Source organism: Pteropus medius, unplaced genomic scaffold, assembly GCF_902729225.1.
Source record: "Pteropus medius unplaced genomic scaffold, Ma_sr-lr_union100, whole genome shotgun sequence".
NCBI lineage: Eukaryota > Metazoa > Chordata > Mammalia > Chiroptera > Pteropodidae > Pteropus > Pteropus medius.
Window position 1 is genome coordinate 319,925 of NW_024351730.1, and position 24,784 is coordinate 344,708.

At 33.3% G+C, this 24,784-nt stretch overlaps 1 protein-coding gene and 1 pseudogene across 2 annotated transcripts in view; one reads left to right on the forward strand and one right to left on the reverse strand.

Moving 5' to 3' along the window:
* The window catches only part of PDS5A (PDS5 cohesin associated factor A), a 108,780-nt gene that overhangs the window by 13,481 nt on the left and 70,515 nt on the right, over positions 1 to 24,784 (reverse strand). For both annotated transcript variants that reach the window (XM_039844993.1, XM_039844994.1), the window contains exons 18-27: positions 17,273 to 17,378; positions 15,418 to 15,578; positions 13,057 to 13,180; positions 12,091 to 12,249; positions 10,163 to 10,231; positions 8,916 to 9,052; positions 6,256 to 6,379; positions 5,906 to 6,110; positions 5,308 to 5,422; positions 101 to 233 (exon numbers count right to left, since the gene is read on the reverse strand). In XM_039844993.1, coding sequence (XP_039700927.1) covers positions 101 to 233; positions 5,308 to 5,422; positions 5,906 to 6,110; positions 6,256 to 6,379; positions 8,916 to 9,052; positions 10,163 to 10,231; positions 12,091 to 12,249; positions 13,057 to 13,180; positions 15,418 to 15,578; positions 17,273 to 17,378 — 1,333 coding nt within the window. The remainder of the gene's footprint in view (positions 1 to 100; positions 234 to 5,307; positions 5,423 to 5,905; positions 6,111 to 6,255; positions 6,380 to 8,915; positions 9,053 to 10,162; positions 10,232 to 12,090; positions 12,250 to 13,056; positions 13,181 to 15,417; positions 15,579 to 17,272; positions 17,379 to 24,784) is intronic.
* LOC120588460 (uncharacterized) lies at positions 4,154 to 4,272 on the forward strand (annotated as a pseudogene).

A 24,784-nucleotide genomic window follows, 5' to 3' on the forward strand; every position in this document is an offset into this window, starting at 1 on the left:
ATAATTTAATTTATTATGTAATAGAAAGAAAAAAGTGGGACAAGGGTCATAACCTTTTCCTGTAACATCTTAATACCCACTGGTCTAAAATATATCTTACTTCGTTTGTCTTGGATTCATCTGGAGACTGGGCATCTTTTGTTAACTTGATGTTCTCTGCCATCTTCTTCATAAAGGCATGGCTGTTGTTTTCATTCTTTGTCATTAAAACTTCAAGCATAAACCACAGGCACCTAAGTGGTAAACATATTCACCTATTAAAAGAGACTAAATGTAGCTGCTTTTGCTTAATAGATAAAATACCTTATTGGGAAGTTCTGTTGTCCAAATATAATACAAGAAAACCCTCAAAAAAAAAAAAAAGATTAACAGAAATATCCTGTTAATATTCAATTCAAATGGAAAATTAAATAGAAAATATTAAAAATGAAAACGTAGCTTAATGAGAAAATCTGGCAGTTTCATGAGGCATATAAAAATTCATTCTAAATGTATTCAATTAACATTTAGATGAATTGATAGCTTAGCAATAAGTAATCATATATCAAACCATTTTTGTGTTTTTGTTACTTGTTACTATTTAATACATAAAATGTCCGAAGGAGCCACATGAATTTCTAAGTAAAAGTGAATCCCAAATCAGGATGAATATCAGGGAACTTACATCAACAAATCTAGGGTAAGGCCTGTTTGTATTTAGTTCCCAAGATGATTCTCAGGCAGCCATGGGACTACTGCTTTATTGCATCAACAGGAGAGAAATCATTTGATGATAATGTATGTGTACTTATTTGCCTATATTCTATGTAAATTTTAAGAACTACTGTAAGGGAGAAATTTAGCATTAGGTTAATGGAGTTTGTTTTTAGTAGACTTGTGTTATAAGAAATACTACACTGAGTACTTCAGGCTAGAAAGGACACTAGACTAATCTGAAGCCTTAAGAAGAAATAAAGAACACTGGTAAAGTAACAACATAGATAATATAAACGCCAGCATTACTGTACTTTTCATTTGTAACTACTTTTTTAAACATATGATTTTAAAGGCAAATGTACGAAACTTGATTATATCTATATAAACAGAAACAATGTATAAAGATGTTACTTATAACAATAATATAAAGGGAGAGGGATAGAGATGCATAGGAGCAAAGTTTTTGTATACTCCTGAAACTAAGTTGCTATTGTTTGAACTAGGTTGTTATAAGTTTAAGTTAACTGGAATCACTAACAAAAACCATAAGACAGAGAAAATAAATAGCTATATGACAGAAATAACTCCTTCCTTTTCAGTAATTACTTTAAATGACAACAGATTGACTATCCCAAATAAAAAGCAGAGATAAGGAAATGGATTAAGGAAAAGAAAAAGATCCACCTATACCCTGTCTATAAGAGACTCATCTCATATTCATTTGAAAGTAAAAGGATAGAAAAAAAATATATTTCACGCAAAGAGTAACCAAAAAAGAGCTAGTGGCTATTTTATGATCAGACAAAATGGATTTAAAGTAAAAAAAGATTACAAGAGACCCAGAAGGATTATACTGATAAAGATTCAATCCAGCAAGAAGATATGAAGATATGACTATTATATATACGAACCTAACAAAAAACAGAGCCCCCAAATCTATGAAAATTGATAGAACTGAAGGGATAAACAGATGATTGTATAATAATGATCAGAGTTCAATACCCTATTTTCAATAATGGACAGAAAAACCAGACAAGATCAATAAAAAAAGAGAGAATTTGGTCTGATTCAAGATGGCCACATAGGAAGATCCTAAACTCACTCCTCTCACGGATAGAGTGTACAGCAACATATGGAACAATTTCCTCTTAAAAAACCTAAAGACAACTTGTTACATGCGAGGGAACCCCCATAAGACCACGAGGAGATTTTTCAATATAAACTTTATAGGCCAAAAGAGAGTGACATGATATATTCAAAGTGCTGAAAGAAAAAACAAAAACCAAAAAACTTCCACACACACAAATACTCTACTGGCAGTTATCATTTAGAGCTGAAGGACAATTTTCCAGAGAAGCAAAAAGTAAAGGAGTTTATCACCACTAAACTGCTCTTACAAGAAATGTTAAAGGCACCTCTCCAAGCTGGAAAGAAAGGGTGCTAATTAGTAACAAGAACACATATGAAAGAATAAATCTCCCTAGAGAAATAAATTTATAGTAAAGGTAGTGAATTAATTATAAAATTAGAACAAAGGTTAAAAGACAAAAGTTGTAAAAACAACTATGATTACAAAAATTAGTTATGGAATACATAAGGTAAAAAGATGAAAAATGTGACACCAGAAACAAAATGAGGGAGGAAAACTGTTAAACTTTAGGATGGGATCAAACTTGTTATCAACTTAAACTGTTATAAAGCAAACCACTAAAGAAAGTCATCAAACCACAAAAGAAGAGGGTAAGAGAAAAGAACAGAAAGAACTACAAAATCAGCTAGAAAACAAGATGGCATTTTTTTTTCAACTCCCTACCCCTCTGGCAATCTCTGTATCTGCGAAGTCTGCCTTCACTTAGTTTGCTTGTTTCTCTTCTCTCATTCCTTAGATTCTGTCTATAAGGGAAATCATGTGGTATTTATCTTTCTCTGTCTAATTTATTTACACTCAGCATAATACCCTTTAGGTCCATCCACACTGTTTTAAATGGTAAGATTTCATTTTTTTAATGGCTGAGTAATATTTTATATCTTCTTTATGCAACTGTCTATTAACGGACACTTAGGCTGCTTTCATATCTTGGCTACTGTGAATAGTGTTGCCTTGAACATAGGGGTGCATCGATCTTTACAAACTAGTGTTTTGGTTTTCTTCAGGTAAATACCCAGAAGTGCAATTTCTGGGTCAAAAGATAGTTCTATTTTTTTTTTTTTGAGGAACCTCCAAACTGTTTCCCTTGGTGGCTGTACCAATTTGCAATCCCGCCAGCAGTGTATGACGGTTCCCTTTTCTCCACATTCTTGCCAACATTTGTTGTTTTTTGATTTATCGAAGATGGCCAATCTGACAGGTGTGAGGTGATACGATATCTCATTGTGGTTTTAATCTGCATTTCTCTGATGATTAGTGACCTCGAGCATCTTTTCATATGTCTGTTGGCCATCTGTATGTCCTCTTTGGAGAAATACCTATTCGGGTCTTCTGCCCATTTTTTAACTGGATTGTTTTTTTTGTTGTTCAGTTGTATGGGTTCTTTATAAATTTTGAAAATTAACCCCTTGTCAGATATATCACTGGCAAATATCTTCTCCCGTTCAGTAGGTTATCTTTCATTTTGGATGGTTTCCTTTGCTGTGCAAAAATTTTTAGTTTGATGCAGTCCCATTTGTTGGCAATAAGCATACACCTATCAATAATTACTTTAAATGGTCTAAATTCTTCATTCAAGACATAGAACGGCTAAATGGATTAAAAAAACCCAAGACCCATCTATATGCTGCCTACAAGAGACACATTTTAGATGTAAGGACACATACAAATTCAAAGTGAAGGGATGGAAAAAGATATTCCATGCAAATGGAAACTGAAAGAAAGCTGGAGTAGCTATATACTTAGACAAAAAATGGCATGACATAATGATAAAGAAGTCAATCCAACAAGATGATGTAACATTTGTAAGTATTTATGCACCAACATAAGAGCACCTAAATATATAAAACAAATATTAACAGGCTTAAAGGAAGAAATAAACAGCAATAGTATGGAGCTTTAACATCCACTGGCATCTTAACTAGAGGCTGGTTTTGTGGGACAAGCCCTGTGCCTGTGGAATACAATTCTATCTCCAGGTATGGGAGATAGGAACCCTTTTCAGTCGCACAGCTGGGAACAGAATCTATGTCTCCTGAAACCTGATTGTGTAGCTTCTTAAAACATATCAGTTAAAACTCTAAAAAAATTTTTCAATGTACACTTATTTTAAAGCATTTGAGATACCACAGTCCTCCCTTGTTCATGGTGAAGACCGCCCCCCGCCAGGGGATGTTTGAAACTATGGATAGTACTGAATCCTATATACTTATGTTTTTTCCTATACATATATACCTATGATAAAGTTTAATTTATAAATTAGGCACAGTAAAAGATTAACAATAACTACTAATAAAAAAAGAACAATTAGTTTACGGCCATGCTACCCTGAACATGCCCAATCCTGTCTGATCTCGGAAGCTAAGCAGGGTCGGGCCTGGTTAGTACTTGGATGGGAGACTACCTAGGAAGCCCAGGTGCTGCAGGCGTAAAAAAAAAAAAGAAAAAGAATTATACAAAAGAATGATTCACATCCTGAGTGGAATGGAGCGGGATGGTGTGAGATTTCATCACACTACTCAAAACAGTGTGCAAATGCTTATTTATGAATTTATTATCAATTGTTTATTTCTGTAATTTTCCATTTAATATTTTCAGACTGTAGTTAACCATGCATAACTGAAATCATGGAAAGAGAAACCGTGGATAAAGGAGTACTATATAAAGACAGTATAACTGGACTGATGTGCTGGGAGCAACAACAATAAAATGACAAGCCTTCAAAATGTCTGATGCTTAACAGTAATGTTGGACAAGATATAACACCTCTCTCAATTGTTAAGATTTTGATACAATTTCAGTGACCAAAGCTACAGGAAGCAGAGATAAATACTGATTACAATCTTAAATAAAATTAGGAAAAAACTTAATGTCTCACACAGAAAAATCACAATACTTCAAATATAAATTACAGGGACCAATTTAAGAGTGCAAATCAATAGCGCAGTAATGGGTAGTAAAGTAAATATTGTTTTAAAGTTTCTTGGAGGTCATTTGTAGACATTCCTAAGCCATTTTTCATTATTTCACTCTGCATCATATTCAAAATTCTATTTTACATAAATAGCACTTCCTGAACAAGTGTTTTATAATTGTTTACTTGCCTGTTTCCACTACAGACAAATCTTTGATGTTAACGAATCTAATTTTGTATGATGATAGTCTGGCCATGGAACACTTTTGTGTGCTCATATTTTTAGGCATTATCTTTTGAAGTTGAAAGTAAAGTTTTAATGAGAGAAATTTTTACTACATGGCTTTCTAAATTGTCAAACTGAAATAACTGAAGAAGCACTAATACATGCTCTGGCACTGTATAAAAATCTGTATCGATATATACAAAAAGTAAAGATAACGAAATATAAAAATCATAAAAAGGTTTTTATTTTAATAAGAGGAAAAAATTTAGCATTTTTTAAAAAGTAAAAATAATTTTAAGGGTTCTTGAAAATCAATTGACTTACTCTTTAATATCACGAAGCTGATCAACATCTTGTGATCTTGTAAAATCCGGATCATGGGCTAACAGGTGAATCATGTATGGAACTACATATTCAGGCAGCAGTGATAATAATTTCTCTAAAGTGAAAACATTATTAACAAAAGCAATAACAGCTTTTACAAAATCTCTCTAGTTTTGCATTGTAACCAATTGTTTCCATTTTTTCCATTATTCTAAGTTAGAGGCAACATAATATCTAATACTGAAATACTTTTTATTTCTATTTTAGAAGGCTATTAAAAGCCAATTTAAGGTTAAACAGAAGGTCCCTGGTAAAGCTAGAATAATTCTTTACTTGTTGATACCTGAGCAAAGTATTTTTATCAAGTCATACTGCTGATTCCCTAAGAAAAACGCAGCTTCCTCAGAAGTTTTATGCATTATAAACAGGACTCAGAAACCAGAATTTTAGTTTTAAGTACATCATAACTACAGTGACAGCACTGTATAAAAATCCCAGTGTTATTATAAACTATAATAGAAATATGTGACATACCCTACCACCCACTGATAGGTTGACAAAATATATCTGCACACTGGGAACTTTCAAAGTAACTTACCAGTAGCCATAGGGTTCTGTTTAATGTATTCCCTGCGTATACTGATATTTTTTAGTAAACACTGTCGTGCATGTGCTCTTCTCTCCTTCACAGGATCTTTGGCACACAAGGCAAAGATCGCCATATACTCCAATGGGAGAAGTAACTTCACAAGCGCCTTATGTAGCTTCTGAGCAAATATCTGCCTTACTTGGTAGCACTCATCCTACAGCAGCACAAAACCAAACATATTTAAATATAATTCCTATTGTGCATATATCCATATACAGTAAATGGATCGATATCCATAGAAAGTAAACGTATTTAACTTTGAAGGCCAAGTAACTGACAAAAATTACATTGTTACTTACATTAATAACAAGTGCACAGAGTTGGAACTGTTCTGGGGTTATAATTTCATGGTAACAAGGTTCCTGAGCAAGCTTCATTATGGCACTACCAGCAGCTAATCGCAAGCGAGACATATCAGATTTACTATAAACAAACAAAAAAGAAATAAATATTTCCTATAACCATTATTCAAAAAAGTGCTTTGATCCCTTTTTGAGTGCTAGGATCTTTAGTATAATTAAGGCTTAAAATGACATAATGTACAAATATGGGAGAGCGACTTTGAGTCCTTGAACAGAGGGAAAAAGGCTCAATCATTGTGACTATCTGTAAGTTCATCTGCTTTCATTTTTAGTTATGCTTTAGCTTAGATACTCCTTCACAACAGCCAAGAAACTCTGTTTATTATCACAACTACACTACTGCAGCTCTAGGAAGAATCATTTACATTAGCAACTATATTCCTCATTTGAACAATACATATTCATTGAAGAAAACTTGATTAAAAAAAAATTAAAAATCACCTATCATTTTAAACATATTTCCTACAATTTTAATTCATATACATATATATGCACATGTAACAGAAATCTAGCTTAAGCCTACATGTCTGATGAAATGGAGGGGCTAGAAATTTGGAGTTGATTTGCACCGGACAAATATATAAAAGTAAAGTACATGGAGATGAGAGCCAGTGTCTACCTCAGGTACTAATCTCTGGGCAGACTTCTTTTCATACCATGTAGTTTTTAAAAGGAACCTAGGAGGTCCATGCACTCCCACCCCTATCCCAGGGGACTTTTATTACCTAAATGTTAAAATGTGACACTGAATAGGATGAAAAGACAATCTTTTTACTTCAATTTCTATGTGGAATACAGCATGGCTTTTATATTTGAAGACTTTAGGAAATATGGAAAGTTGGCCTGAATCCAGAGGAACTGTTAATCAACATACAAGAAGAGAAAATATGGCACTCCTGGATAACAGGACTGCCTAAGTGAGCACTGGTAACAATGAAGGACCCTCAAATGGCTCCTAAGGAAAATGTTTCAGGAATTAAATAACAGCTACCATTTGAGTGCTTAACTCTATGCCGGGCAGCATGTGAACAATTTATAGGCTTTATCTCATTTAATTTTTACTCCATAAGATGAAGAAATTGAGGGCTGGAAAAGTGATTTATACAGGTTCACAGGGCTAGCAGATGGGAGTGTAGAGTTGTGTAGGTTTCTAATTCTATAGCCCAAGTTATACCACAGGATAAATAATATCTAATTATGATCCGTCTAACATATTTCATGATATATGTGTTCCGTAATTAACCATTTCCCTATTTTTTGTAATGATAAAAAATGCTGGAAAGAACAAGTTTGTAAAATTTTTGTATAATTCTTTTATTACTTCATGAGTATAAAAACAGTCAAAGCCTAACATATGAAAGGATCTAGACACAAAATATCAAACTGTCCTGCCAAGGCTGTGCCAATTTATATTCACAGGAGTAATGAGAAGACCCATTTCCCTGATCCCATGAAGCAATGATTGCTTCAAAAATATTTTTTGCTGATTTGATATGCAAGATGTACCACTTAAATTTAAATTGTATTTACTGTATTTAGTGATATAAAACATTTTTAAAAGGTAAACTGAATATACGACCTTCATCTCTATTAGGGATCCTGCCTTTGCCACGCACTGTACATAGCTTCCTCAAATTTAAAACTTCTCATTATCCCTAACTCAGCTCTAATCTTCCATCTGTTCATACAAAGCTATCCTTGACTTATTCTATGATAAAACTAATTTTTCACGGTTTTCTTTATCAAAGCATTCAGCATCTCTATTATACTTGATCATTTCCTATCTCTTCCACTAGAATGTATATTCCTTGGTGGAAGAGACTTTTGTATATTTAAAAAGCATTATTAGTACCTGATACGATAGTGCACAATAAATACTGAATGCATAAATGAACAATGAAATCTGTCCTCTAACACAAAGTTTAAAGTAGAAATGCATCACAAGTGGAATTCTTTAATTATTTCTGTTGGTGCTTCCTAACTCTAGTAAATCAAGAATCTGAAAAAAGAATCATGAAAACTTTCACTTTTATTTTCATTCTTTAAAAACAACAGAAAGAGATGGTGATTTCACAGATTTGAAGAGTGAAAATGTGTAGAAATGGAAAGAAATTTATTTTGCATTTGTAGAACCTTGTATGGTCTTCTGCAAACCACAAGAGGATGCAACTAACTCTTCCTTCTCTGAACTTCCACTGAAATTTTTATTTCCTTTCGTGGTACCAAGTCATTCTACTTCTTTAATCACTATACTACAAGGTAAATTCCTTAAAGGCAGAAACTGAATCTTACCTGTTTTTGTTGTAATACTTTTCATAATATCCTGCAAAGAGTAGTAACTCAACAAATATTTGCTGAAACTAATGCTGAAGCTAACTGTAATAATACTATAGTAAGTATGACTAAAAATTTCAGTCTTTAGGAGTAAAGAAAATATACCATCATTACTGAGATATAAACCCCAAGTGAGTACATGAGATTTGAATCTAAAGTACATGGTGCAATTAAAACATTCAATGTTAATTAGGTAAATAATTCCTTTGTAAGCTTTACCAATATTTTGTGCTAAAAAAATTGGAAAGGAAGAAAAATCTCACCTGATCCTCTTTTGCTCTGTCAGGTCACCCTCACTAACCAACATCGCTGATAATAACCGAAGAGTTGAATTGGCAGATTTAGACTGGTTGTTTTTCATACCCAACAGCCACCTTACCAGAAGTTTAATTGCCTGTACCTATAAAATATTAACATGCTAAAAAAAGAAAGCAACTTAAAATTCCAATTAAAAGGAAGATTGATTTATGTTAATTAGATCAGTGAGATTGCTTAATTGCCAGCAGACATGTTTTATTAAACAAATCTGTAGGCTAATAACAATAAAATTAATATTTATTCTATTTAATCTGTACCGGGCACTTTTCCCAGAGCTGTACGTGTATTAATTTATTTAATCTCCCAAGCAACTTCATCAGGAAAATATTCTTATTTCTACTAAAAAGGCAACTGAGACACATTATGATGATAGACAACTTCCCCAAGGTCTGGCTCCTGAACTGAAGCTTTTCACACTTGGACACTTGCACAAGTGTCCAAATTATTTGAAAATGCTGTTTAAAAATAACTATTTAAACTATAAATGATTAGAGTGATTAAAAATAACTATTTATATAGACTGTAATTTTTCTGCAGCACTGATAAACTATTTTGACAAAACCATCATGTCTGATTCAGTCTCACTTAACATTCTGATAAAAAAAAAAACCTAGGAGATTCCACAATTATTTGTGGTCATAATTATCTGGAGGCTTATACTCAAAAGATTGTTACCAATATATGTGAAAAAACTAGCTAAAGAATCTAGGTATTATTTACTATATTGTTGACAATCTGGAAAAAGCTACATAAGGTGAAACAGATCATCAAGGACGATGATAATGAGGAAGTCTAGTTTTAAATCCTAAGACCACCACTTTAAAAATTAACTTTATGTGGAACAATTTACAACCAATGAAGGTTACCAATTCAATGACAGCAATCTGTTTTGCCAAGTTAAATATGCTTGTAGACAGATCGTGATGGTGAGGCTGGACCTGAGATGCTTCTTAGCATCAACATTCAGCAAACAATCTCTGTGGAAAACAGCCTTACTGAAATTGTTTTAGTAGGTAGGAAGGTCTATATAAAAATAACTCAATGACAACTAAAATTTCTTTGAGAAACACCTAACTTTTGATTTAAAAACAAAGTACCTCATTTAGAATTATTAAATATTAGGTTAAAGAAAAGATATCTATGAATGTTCATTATTTCAACATAAAAGTTATCAAGACCTACACAAATTTACCTTTGCTAGCACTTCAGGTGAAACCTCTTCATCTGGAGACCATAATTTCCCATTCTTCTCACCTGTTGACTATAGTTAATTGAATAAACTTAACTTTAAGAATATTAAATTTTGGCTCATTAAGTTTTTAATGTTGAACAATGCAGTGTTACAGGCAAGTCACCAAATAGAGCTTGCAAAAGAACAAAGTTGGAGGACTCAAATTTCCTGATTTTGAAGCTCACTGCAGATCTATAGTAATCAAGACAATGTGGTTGGTACTGACAAGTACAGACTTACAGACTAATGTAACAAAACAGAGAACCCAGAAAAGCCTCACATATAAAGTCGATAGATTTTTAAAAAGTGTGCTAAGTCAACTGATTTTTAAAAAGTGTGCTAAGCCACCCTGAACGAGCCTGATTCCGTCTGATCTTGGATGCTAAGCAGGGTTGGGCCTGGTTAGTACTTGGATGGGAGACCACGTAGGAAGACCAGGTGCTGAAGGCGCAAAAAATAAAAAATAAGGGATTGTAAGCTGACAAGGTCCTTGTAATCTGTGAGGTCAACCAAGGGCTGTCTTGCCTAAAGTAAAAAAAAAGTGTGCTAAGACCAATTATTAAGGAAAAAGAATCTCTTCAATAAATGGTGCTAGGAAACCTAGATATCCACATGAAAAGAATAAAGCTTAACCATTACCTTCTATCATATATAAAAATTAACTCAAAATGGATCAAAGATCTTAATTTAAGAGCTAAAACTATAAAACTCTTAGGAGACATAGGAGAGAATCTTCATGATCTTGGATTTAGCAAATATTTGATAATGGTTTAATATTCAGAATATATAAAGAATTCTTATAACTCAATAACAACAAAGTAAAAACACCCAATTAAAAGTGGGCAAAGAGGAGGGAGAGAGCAACTGGGGGGATTGTTTTATGAACTATATAGATGTCTAACCAATGTAGTGTATACTAAACATATTTAATTAATTAATTAATTAATTTATGTGCTGAAACCCGGGAACTACTTGAAACTAATTTAAATAATTTTTTTTAAAAAGTGGGCAAAGAAATTTGAATATCCAAAGAAAATATACAAATGGCCAAAAGCACATGAAAAAAAATCCTGAACATCATTAGTCATTTGGGAAACACGAAGCAAAACCACCTACTAGGATGGCTATTATAAATACAAAACAAAACAAAACAAAACTAAACTTTGGCCATGCTCTTCTATCCTTGTCTATTATAATCATCTAAACAGGGGAAGGGAAAAGAGGAGGGAGTGCACTGGCAAGTATCTCTCCTTTAAAGTTCAAATACTGAGGGTTTAAAGACTATTGGACCATGTAGAAAGATTAGGTAAACTGGGTAAGTTAAGAATTGCATTGAAAGTCATCCACAAATACCCAGCAGGTAAGATTTGTGTCTTCATTCAATAACTTTAATTTACGTCCATTTGGTAAAGTGGTGATTCTTAATCAGAGGAATGTTTGGGCTCCAACCCAGAGCTAATAAATCAGCATGCACACACATACAATTCGGTAACTAAAATAGAATACATAAAACTAGTGCCAAAAATGCAACGTAGTTATATTTCAAAATGCTAGTCAAATGTATTTTTCATTTATATTTTTAACAATGTTTGATAAAATAAAATTCTATCATTCAAGTAAAGTCCTTCAAATGTTAGAATAATAGTATTTGCTTTATGTTTTTTACTTCATAATTCATCCATCTCGTTCTCACTTTTTCCTTCTTAAATGTTAATTCTACTAATAGCTACCTGAAGTCAGGATGTCATTTGGAAATTAAATAAATAAGAAAAACAGAGATTTAAAAGGAAAAGAGAATTATATATAAAGAAAAATGCTGTTTCTGTGATTAAGATGTAGATAGTAGTCTTAATCTCATGATTCTAAATTTAATTAAATGAGAAACTTACCCTGTCATTCATTAGCAGATCTTTCACAATAAAATTTGCTACTACAGATTTCATTGGGGAAGCAAATTGATCTGGTGCTAACATAGAAATGTGGCCCAATGAAACTAATGGTGTTATAAGTTGTTCTGGTACATCAGCATTCAGACTCCTACTGAGAGGCTATAAAAATAAAATGGTCAAAATTACCAGTTTGTTTTATAAATAACTAGACATTCTATGGAAACAGTAAATGTTCCTGAGTCTTCCTCCTGAATTTATCATGCCCAAACAAATCTGTTCTAATGATATGATCAAAAAGTAACTTCAGCTATATTAGATATTTAATTCTTATTTCACCTACTAAAATTTAACAAGATTGGAGAATGCAGAAAAAAGATAACAACAACAACAAAACCCAAGTAAAAGGTAGAAGTAAAAGCAAGCACATTTTTACATCATCAAATCAACATTATTTTCAAGCCAACTACATTCATTTTTTTTTATACTGAGGGGACATTTTAAATGACTATAAACCATAAAAGAATTCACTGGGTTTTGTTCATACTGTATCCAACTTAAAATAATAGAAATGCCTTTCTAGTAGTGGAATCAGACCAAGAATCATATAAGGAAAGGCAAAGAGGACTAATTTTCAGGTAGGGTTGTCAGGTACTTTAAAGTTGGTGGTCCGAAGTCATCTACTAATATTTTCTGAACATAAATGGATCACTGAGCCAATAAAGCTAAAATTAAGTGGACTATTTTAACACAAACACACAAAATTTCCTTCCATATGTAGTATGTGAACATATAATTTCATCTAAAGGCTGGGAATATAGTGCTAAATAAAACAGAGTCCCTGCTCTCCTGGAATTTATATTCTAGGGTGGGATAAAAAGCTAAAAAAAATCCTACCTTCTATCTTCAGCAAACCACAGATCATAAAAATAAAAACCAATATAAACAAACCCTATATATTATATATACCTCAAAAATCTGTGCAAGCTGGACTTCTTTATTTGTGAATATGGCATGTATACAATGAACAGCCTGTTTTGCTTGATGTGGAGTACCCCTCTTTGCTTTCTGATGTAAAATGGGAATTAAAGTCCTGTAAAAAATAATATGATAGTTAAAAACAAAAGGCCTATACACCAGAAGTAATTCTTTTGGTTGCTTCCTATATCTTCCAACTATTTGGATGTATGCTGGTAGAGAAGTCTCTCTTAAAAATTACCAGATCAAAGACTTAAAGCTCTTTCTCTGTCCCCAAGAAATACAGTGCCTTAATAAAAAGGCTACTTCAGGAGATAATTTTTGTTTTAAAGCCAAACTACCCTTAATTTATAATTTAAAACTTGTTCCATGCCATATTTTTACATTTACACCTTCTAGGTAGATATTCCTAACTTCCCTTCCATAATCCCCTTTAGTATTTTAAAGCAGCCATGGAAAAAAACTAGCAAAACACCAAGTTTTATTAAAAAGCTGAAATGATATACCAGTGAAAGAAAGTATGCAATGACACAGAAACATATATATTGGTAGAAGAGTAATAAAAATATCTAACAATTATTAAAATACTTGTACCAAGCACAGTTCTAAGTATTTTTACATGGACTAATTCAATTAATCCTCATAATCAGAGGATTATTATTACAGTCTATAGAGAGATGAAAAAACTAAAGCACAAAAATATTATTTAAGCTTCTTAAAGTGATAGCTAGGAAATGGTGGAGTTGGGATTTGAAGATAAGCATTTGTTCCAAAATCCATGCACTTAACCTCCCTCCACATTTCTTTCTTCCATGGAATGTTTTCCCATGTCATCAACAGTCTTAAAAGCATTAAGTGTTCATGGTACGGGAAAACATTACATGGAACGAAGAAAGCAGCACATCTGTACCAACCTATAAAAAAATAGGCATGCACATCAAGTAGATAGACAAAACATTCATTTAAAAAATATAAAATGTTAACAGTGACTTCTTTCTATTTCCTAAAGTTTCAGCTTTTTATAATGAATATGTAAGTATTTTTCTAATTAGAAGGTGAAATAAAAATAAAAGGATACTTGTCATACATTTAATGCAATGATCCTACTTTATAGATTATAAGGTCAGTGGTATTAAATGCAGTGGTGACACAGGGTCCTTTTAAGATAATGAAAGGCTAGACATTAGAGAGCAATATCCCAGACTCCATGTCATACACCTCAACCAAAAAACTGGAACATAGGCTAGTTAGTGTAAGTTTGATTTGATATGTATGAATGAATATGCCACATTTTTCTTCATGCAAGTTTAAAATTATGACACAGGGCCAAATGAAATGATGATGCATAAGTCAACTTCAACCGTTCTCCTTGCTTTTCTAGTGCGTTATAATCCAATAAAGCCATGAGGGTTGTTACTGAGGTCTATAGTATTGTGCTTCTCTGCTTTTCAGTGATTCTCTCCTTCCTTCCCCATTTGTCTGAAGAACAAGAGGTTTTATTCCTTATGTCCAAAGTTAACCCACTTTCCCACTGCTTCCTTAGGGATAGAATTCCTTTTAAGACTAAATCCTTTACCTTAAAAAAAATGTATAGTTTTCCTACCTTGAAAACTCACTAGAAACTTTATCCTACTATGTCAATGATTTTTTTTCTATAATGTACAAATATAAAGATCATCGTCTCTAGACTATAAACTCCTTGAGAGCAGGGACTGACTATGGTAATTCTTTTATATTGGCCAGTGACAATAAAGAGAATGTACAATAAATATTGAATTGTCAAATTTAACTATTAGCTCATAAATTAAAAAAAACTTTAGGAGTCATAAGTCTTCTAGGAGTCATGAGTCTTCTTGTCCTATGATTACCCTATGAGGAAAACTGGTTTGATCTGGATATAACTAAAACTATTTGCAAATAACCCTGAACATCTTATCAGCAACTAAGAAATCTTATTAAGCCCACTACTTGATCATCCCATTCTTTGCTGGGATATCATAGTAGCTATTGAATTTATAACTCATCTGGAGAGAAAAAGATGAACATACATAGATTAGGAAGATATATTAATCATAAATTATAAATTATGTGATAACTCCTGATTATTAATAACAGTATTTTAAAATCACTTTGTTATAAACAAAGTTACAGTTTGTTCCTCTGCTTATATTCAAATAGGTGGGCTGGAGTGAGGCAAAGAAAAGATGAAACAAAGAATACAGAAAAGTAGCATCTAAATAAAAGTTGTCTTTCCTCTCTCCTGTATTCCTATGTGAAAGGAAACAATGATCCTATGGCTCCCACACTAAGAAATCTACTTTTGTGTTTACTATGAAAAAAAAATAAACTCACGATCGTATCTGGGGTAGGTCTGTTTCTATTTTGTGGCCTGTATTTCTGAAAATTTGTATAGCAGCTTCTGCTACCTTGTCGTCTTCCATTCTGAGGCACTGTAACAGGGACTCATATGTCTCTGCAGAGTGGAACGAGGTAGGATGTGTGAAAGACAGAACCTGGAGGAACAGATACGGCTTTAGAAGTACAGACAATAGTTTAATCCATTAAAATAAGAGAATTATTTTCTACTAAAAATATAATTTCAAATTATGGGCTGCATATGCTAGCTCCACACAATAAATATTTATATCTAGTAGTCTCCCTTGCAGTTTGGTACGGCCAATGAGACACTGTAAAGAAATACTGTGTAGTAGATTCCTTAAGATGGGTAATATACAGTCTTCGCCCTATTTTCTTCTTACCTCTTAGTCACTTCTGATACTGAGAATGCAGAAAATGTGACTCCTTTTTTATGGTGTGTGATATTGTGATGTTAACAAAATGTTAACACAGAGCTTTATTTCACTGGCAAAAAGATATTCTATAAGGAAATATTTTAAGTGAAATCCATCACAAAAAGTTCACTCATCATATTATAAAGAAATAAGCCATTGTGAATTTTTAATCATGATTACAAACATATAAGTAGTTACTCCTTTATTTATTATGACATAAGTCTCAGCCTATCCTTCAGGAATTTATGACAAATTAAGACATATCATGTCTACAAAAGTTACCTTCCATGAAGCAAAAACAATTTAGTTAGCATAATATTGGGAATAAAGGTTAAAAGTTGAGAGGCAGGGAGGGGGGAATGAAGTTTTATAGTCTTCATGACTTATTAATAAGCATGTACTTAATAGGCTATAAAATGGAGAGATTGTCTCATTTGGTGAGGTATACAGTGATATTTAGTTATGAGGTTTTAATTATCTGTAGAAAAATGGAGAAATCTGAAACAATGAATCAACAACCTACTAAAAATGTTTAAAGATGATTTTACCCTTAAAACTTTAAAAATATAACCCCATTATTAAAAATATAATTAAAATCTTTCTCATGAAGCATTATAATTCTTTCCATGAAATGATATTTAAGACCATTCCAATATAACCTCATCATTCTTTTTTTTAACATCCATAGCACTGGTTTGTTTCTTCTCCCTTAGTTTATATGTTATAGTGGTCTAAATATCTCTTTGCCTTCAATTTCTTCTGCTCTTTACCCCATTTAATGAAAGCCTTATCAAATGCTGTATCATATTAAAAGCAAGGTTAAAAGGCCCCAATAGTACCTTTTTGCCCCAAGGGCACTCCACAATCTGGAACCAACCTTGTCTCCCACTACTCCCCAAAGCAATCCTTTCCTCTCCTAAGGCTACACTCCCAAATGATCTCTAAAATATGCCAAGAATTACTCTCTTTTTCCCTAGATTGTCATATCTTGTCCACAAAGTCTTACCTGACTTGGGTCTTATTAATTGCTCAATTCTTTGAATCCTTTGGCATCTATTAAAATTAGCAACTGTTTAAAATTCCCTGATAAGATAGATGCTGTTACATAATAATTCCTGTAAGTAGTCCTACTATTCCAGATACAAGTTCTCTGAAAGGTAAGACTAGATCATTTAGCATATAATGTTACAAACACAGCAGGGATATAAGCACAGTAAAACAACAACAAAAAAAATTATTTTGTAATGTAAAATAATTATAACACAAAAAAACATATCTTATAAAATACTTCTACCAAAATTTTAAATCTTTTGAATAGTTACCAATGAAACTATTCCAATAACTCTTGTATAGCCTTAAGGAAATTCAAATTATGACTACTGAAATGCATGGAGACAAAACTGTTTCAAAAATACCTTAAGAAGTTCAAGTCCTGAACGAATAGCTGTATCTGGACTTACACCCTCCTCTTCATCATCTGCTGTCCCCTCTATTGATTTATTCATCAGTTTTACTAATGCACTATTAAAATAAGAAAATTTAAATTAGTAACAGTACTAGATTAGTAACTGTATCCTAATTGCATTGTGGCAGGAAATATACAGAATCTAAACATCAGATTCAAATGTTTCTAGGGGGAGGGGGAAGTTATTTTGTGACTTTTTAAACTTTTCTACTTGACAGCTGAGTTTATCTTTAGTTTATTCGCCCCCTACCCCTAAATTTAATGTATAATAATAATTCTACTGAAAAACAACAAAACTAAAATTGAATGACATACATACTAGAAATATTTATAAGCAATTTAATATTCATTTCCATATGTAAAGAGATTATTTACAATTTCAAGAAAAACAGTAAGATACCAGCTGCTAAATGAACAAAAGACAATTCACTTAGAGCAAATAACAAATAAATACATGGACAAAAGCATTAATCACTGGTAATTAATGAATCAGTAATTCCATTCCAGAAATTTTTGCTAAGCAATTCATCAGAAACATGTTATATTCATAAACAGATTCATCAATTAAAAACTATTTAATTGTCCAGTATTTTTTAAATATACCTAACCACAACAAAATGGAATATTACCTGGTCAAAAATCAGACTATGTAGCAACATGGCACTATTTTAAGTAAAAGCAAATGTGATTTTTGGTTTAGAGATTGTTTCCTCATCAGTAAACTGAAGAAAACATCTGATTTTGAAGATATTAAATTATTACAGTAAATGGCCTAGTTCATAGTAAATATTCAACAAATGGAAGCTAATCATAAGTTTTATGTTAGACTTCTTCCTTTGGTGTTACACATATTTTAGTATTATTTATTTTACTTAGTTTCAGGTATACAGTACATTGGTTACACATCTCTATAGTTTGATAAATGATCTCCCCAATTGCTTCCTCCCTCCCCTGACCCTCCACCTAGCCAATGTATTAATGCTAGGTGCATTCCTTATGCTGTGCTCCCCATCCTCGTGACCATCCATCAACTACTAATTTGTACTTCTTTAACCCTTCACCCCATTCTCCCAGCCCCCCAAACCTCCCTCCCCTCTGTCCTTCACCAAATTGTCCACTATATTTGTGAGTCTGTTTTTGATTAGTTTGGGGGTTTTTTTGTTCCTTAGATTCTGCATATAAGTGAAATCATATAGTGTTTATCTTTCTCTGATTTAAATTGACCTTCTAAGTCCAGCAAAGTATTATCTTTTTCTCACCCCCTTCCTTTTCATATGTAGGGGTCTTGTTTTCTTACCCTTTCAGCCACTCTTTCTTTTGGTTGGAGCACTTAATTCTTTTCCATTTAAGATACTTATTGATAGCAATGTAGTTGTTACCATTCTTTATTCCTGTTTTTGACACATTTTTTTCATCTTAAAGAAGTCCCTCTAACATTTCCTGTAAAACTGGGTTGGTGGTGATAAATTCCTTTAGCTTATTTTTGTCTAGGAAGTTCTTTATCTGTCCTCTGACTCTAAATGATAGCTTTGCTGGATAAATTATTCTTGGTTGTAGATCCTGGGTCTTCATCACGTTGAATATTTTGTACCAAGCCCTTCTGTCCTGCAGTTTCTTTTGAGAAATCAGCTGCCAGTCTTATAGGTGTTCCCTTATAAGTAACTATCTGTTTTTCTCTTGCTTTTAATATTCTTTGTATTTAACCTTTGGCATTTTAATTATGATGTGTCTTGGTGTGGCCTCTTTGGATCCCTGATTTTTCGAATTCTCTGAGCTTCCTGGGGTTTTGTATCTATTTCTTTCAACAATTTAGGGAAGTTTTCCATCATTTCTTCAAACAGCTGTTCAACATCTTTATTTTCTTCAGTTACACCAATCAGATGGATATTTGGAGCCTAATAGTGTCCCTATGCTCCTTAAATTATTTTTATAATCTTTCATCTTTTTTCTTGCCATTCTGATTGCATGTCCTTGGCTTTCTTGTCCTCTAGATAGGGCATTTGATCCTTTTCTTTATTCACTTTGTTTATTCCATTTAATATACTTCTCATCTCAGATATGTTATTTTAGACTGGTTCCTTTTTATAATTTCCATTTCCATTTGTATGTTTTTTATCTCTTTGTTGACGTTCTTGTTGAATTTATCTACACTTCCCAAAAGTTCACTGAGCATCTTTATAACCAGTGTTTTGAACTCTGCATCTGTTATATTACTTGACTCCATTATATCTGGATTTATGTTCTATTCTCTCATATGGTTTCTGCTTCTTTGTCTTCTCATTTTGGCTGCCTTTCCATGTCTGTTTCTATATATTAAGCAAAGCTCCTAAGTCTCCCATTATTAGTGTGGATTTGTGAAGTAGGTGTCCAGTGGTACAGTCCTGAGAGGGGTTTAGCTGCAGGCCAAATTTAGCCCAAGCCTCTGCCCCTCCAGGGCCACCTGTTAAGATTCAGCAAACGATCCACAGATGCTGTGCTTACAGTTGCCTCAAAAGGCCACACCAGAAACCAAGACCCCGCTGCCTCTAGTGTGAGTCTAGGCTCTGCTCAGCAAGGAGCACCTGACTCGCTGGGGATATACCTGGATGTGGCTTGGGTGAGGCTGTTAGTTGGGGGAGGGAGGGTTTCAGGGAATCTTCTGGGCGGAGTGACCTCTGTTATCGTTTGATGAAGTCACAGCTATGGTGGCGCTGTGTCAGTGCACTGGAAAGGGGAGGGCTCAACAGAGAACAATGGATACCATGAATATTTCTGTACAGAGTGAGTCTCACCTTGGCCCTCACTTGGACGAAGTCTCTCTGTAAGTCCATGGTGCACCCTGTGCAAAGCCTAATCGACACTGGTGCTTAGAGCAAGCAGGCCTGTCACCACAAAAATCTGCTCAAAGATGCAGTCCCTCTAAGAGGGGTCTGCTGCTGCCGCAGCCTCTGTTAAAACTCAGCCGCTCAAAACTGGGCAGCCTCGTGTCCTTGCCCTGTCCTACCTTTTGCTGTTGTTGGGTGATATCTCGGATTCCTCCCTAGTTGTACAGCTTGTTCATCAAGATCCCAGGTGATTTTTTCTTGCTGCTGCTCCCTGTTTCTGTCAAAACTTTAATTTGGTCGCCAGAGGGATGAACAGAGCCTCTATCATCTATGTCATTTTTTTCCAGTAATATTATTAATAAAAAATTTTTAAAGCACAAAATATATGTAAGATCTACAGATGTTGAAATTTAAACCACTTGTATCAGTACTTCATTTTAATTCTGAAAAATGTTCCAGTGTATGCATATAAGACAATTTATTTATTCATTCATCACTTGGTGACATTGGGTTATTACCACTTTTTGGCTATTAAGATAATGCTGGTATAAACATTCATATACAGATTTGGTATGGATGTATTTTCATTTCTCTTGGGCATATATTTAAGAGTGAAATTGTTGGGTCATATGATAACTCTATGTTTAACTTGAGGAACTTCCAAACTGCTGTTCAAAGCAGCTACGCCATTTTACACTCCCAATAGCAATATGAGTGTTCTAATTTTTCCACATCCTTGCCAATTCATCTGTCCTTTAGATTATAGCCATGAAAAATTGCCCTATGCCCCTTCTGTGGTCAATCCCTTTTCCCAATTTGGCAATCACTGATCTGGTTTCTGTCACTATAATTTTACTGTTTCTAGAATTTCATATATATTGTGTCTGACATCTTTTATGTGACAAAATACCTTTGAAAATCCTCCATATTGTTGGTTACATCAGTAGTTTGTTCCTTTCTATTGCTGAGAAGTATTCCATTGTATGGCTATACCACAGTATGTTTATCCATACTAACTGACAGACTTTGGGGTATTTCTAAAGATATAAATAAAGCTGCTACAAGTACTTAAGTATAAGTCTTTATAGAAATATGTTTTCTTGTAGACAAATACATAGTATTAGGACGCCTGCATTGTATGGTAATGTTATATGTACATTTAATGTTACAACAAACTGCTTTCTATATCACCAACACTTGGTTCAGTCAGTCTACATCCACACCAATACTTGGTTAGTATCTTTAATTTTAGCCATTCTAGTGGATGTATAGTGGTTAATTCTCATTGTAATTTGAATTTGCATTTCCCTAATGAATAATAATGTTGACTGTCTTTTCTTATGCTTCTTTACTATTTGTATATCTTATTTGGCAAAGTGTCTGTTCAAATCTTTTGCTCATTTTTAAATTGGGTCATTTGTCTTATTAAGCAGTAAGAGTTCTTTTTATATTCCGGATATAGTCCTTTATCAGATATATGCTTTGCCAATATTTTCTCCCAGTCCGTGGCTTGACTTTCTTTTTCTTAATGGTATCTTGCAAAAAGGAAAATAGTATTTAATTTTCTTTCACTGTTTGTCCCATCTTAAGAAATCTTACCTATCTTAGTTTTTGTTCTAAAAGTTTTAGCTCTGACATTACATATATTTTTAAAAAAGTTATTTCCAATATGAGAAAAATATTTTGAAATAAGCTTTCTGTTAGGAGGAAATCCTGTAAAATGATGCATGAATTTAACAAGGTTACAAATATGTTTGCAAAAAAATTTATAAATGTATCTGACTACTCCTAGGAGTCCATGCATGTATTTATTTAATAAATATTTATTGACTACCTATTAAGTACACAGTCTTAGGGTCTATCCTGGAAATATAGTGCAATGCCCCATCTTCAACCTCTTATTTTCTATTAGCACCTTTCAAAGATATTTAAATATTCAAAATTTCTTTGTTAAAAACGACACAGAAGTAGTAACTTTCTTCAAGTTACTACTTTTCTATCATCTAATTTTTCTCCTTTAACTTTTTATAGCTAAACTGTCTACATGGCTATCCCTACTTCCCAAATTATCTGCTAAAGCAGAGTTTAAAAGTATAACAAGATATTTATCCCTTTGATTTTCTCAGACCTCAAAGTTGCCTTATCTTCTCTGCTGAAATATTATCATTTTTTCTGTGTACCATGATGTGGATGTTGGGAAGGAATATCCCATGCCCTTCTTAATCCATGGAAATCTGGATTTGCCTTTGCTACCCCAAAGAAACTATTCTGGCCTTTGTGATGTTTTTCCTTTTTCTAAATCCAATGGATGTTTTTTAGTACCTATTTTACTTCCGGGTAGCATCTGACCCTCTCTACCTTTTAGTCTATCTTTGGCATCTCTGGTATCACTCTTTCCTGATTTTCTACTTTTGAACATGCCCCCTTAACATTTTTTTTTTTAACTTAAGAATTCCTTATCTTCTGCCGGCCTCTTAATTATTAATTTTCCTCAGGAGTCAGTCCTCAACCATTTTTTTCTTAAAATTTACCCTCTTCCCCAGGTTTCAACCATTATTACAATCACTACTTCATTTTCGACCATTATGTACAGGCCAAAAACTAACTGTAGCATACATATGTGTATCTGTATAAATACAAGTCTAGGAGGGGAAAAAAAAAAAAAGATACATTTAGGATGACTTTCTACTATCCGCAATCCTTTCATCCAAAATCCTTCGTTATGGTTGAAGTACATGCAATTTTCTAAATACTCTTGATTCTCTTTGCTTTTATTCTTTTGTGTCTGTCATTTTTTCTTCCTAGAATAGCTACTAATATTCATTAAACTCTTACTGTGTGTGAGGCATTGTGCTAAGTGTTTTACACAGACATGTGTTATTTAAGCCTCTCACCAACTCCAGTGAGTAGTAATGATTACTGCCCTTATTTTAAAGATGAAGAAATTAAAGCTCAGAGTAGCTTAAATTATCTACCCAAAGACACAGGGTTAGTGGCTTGAACTGTTCTTCCCCTGCAATCTTTAACTGGCTACTCTATAATTCCTACTAATCTTTCTCTACCCATTTTATGTGCCATCTATTTAAGGAGCCAATTCTCTAAACCAGCAAAAAAGTCCCCAAACTTTTTGGCACTAGGGACAGGTGCTCCTATGAGAATCTAATGCCTGATGATCTGAGGTGGAGTTGAAGCAGTGATGCTAGCTCTGCGGAGTAGATGCAAATAAAGATGAAGCTTTGCTCACTTGCCTGCCACTCACCTCCTGTTGTGTGTCCCAGTTCTTAACAGGCCACAGACTGGCACTGATCCTCAGTCAGGGGATTAGAGACCCCTGCCCTAAACAAATCCACCTGCAGTTACTCAATATACTTGAGCAATTGCTCCATTAAATGTATGTTAAATGACTAGACTAACCTTCTATTTGCAATTTAATATTCCTTAAAGATTTGGTTATATGAAAGGAATATTACAATATATATAGTTCTCATTAAAATTTATAAATTGAAATTTTCCATAAAATTAGTCTTAGAAATCCTAACCATAGTTGATTTCTCTGAGCACAAATAACCCAAGATGCTACTAAAAAACCTGAGTTTTTAGTTTTTTAAGACTAGAGCTCAAACATTAGCTTATTCTAATTTACTGAAGTAATGATACCCTGTGAGGCCTCATGGAGACAAACAGCAAAGGTTTCCTGATGCCATTATGTCACTTTCAAAGTTAACATACAAAGGCAAGACTTCCTATATCTACTATATCTTTGACTTATCCCACTGATATCAAATGGTAAAGAGTGAAGGACATTGATACAAAAATAATAAATCTAGGTTTAAGTTATGGTTTTTGCCATTATCCAGATGTGAATAAACCATTTACTCTCTCAAAAATCTAAGTTTTCTTATTTGCAAATAAGGAAATTTAAGAAAAGGAAATCATAGTCAGAAAGAAAAAAAGTACACAAACATCTCTATTTTAGTCTGAATTGCATACCCCCAAATCCATATGTTGAAGTCCTAAACTCCAGTCCCTCAAATGTAATTGTATTTGAAAATAAGGTCTTTATAGAGATAATCAGGTAAAATGAGGTCAAATTGGTGCAACATAATAAACCAATATGACTGTTGTCCTCATATGACAAGAAGACAGGACATAGACATGTAGGACCATATGAGGAAACAGCTATCTCCAAACCAAGGAAAGAAGCTTCAGAAGACATCGAATGTGCTGATAATTTGATCTTGGACTTCTAGTTCCCAGAACTGTGAGAAATGTTTCTGTTGTTTAAAGTCACTTAGTTTATGGTATTTTGTTATGGCAGCCCTAGCATAGTAATAACAATTGGCATTTCACTACATCAATGCAGTGATTTACATAAAGTCAAATAAACTAATAGTAAGAACTAATCCAAGGCTGTTTGGAAAGAGAAGCAGTAAGTACTACTTAGTACTTACTGGAAAAGTGATTAGTGCAAGGGAAAAGTATTCTCAGAAGGTTACGACAAAGCTGGAAAGTAGTAGAAATAGGTTTTGAAATCAGATTAGTCTAAAGGCAATCTTATGCTCTTTTCAAAATACTATTCTGTTTTCACATATCTCAAGTGAACAGTGACATAATACAAACTGAAGAATATTATGTGGTCATTAAAATGGTTAAGAAAA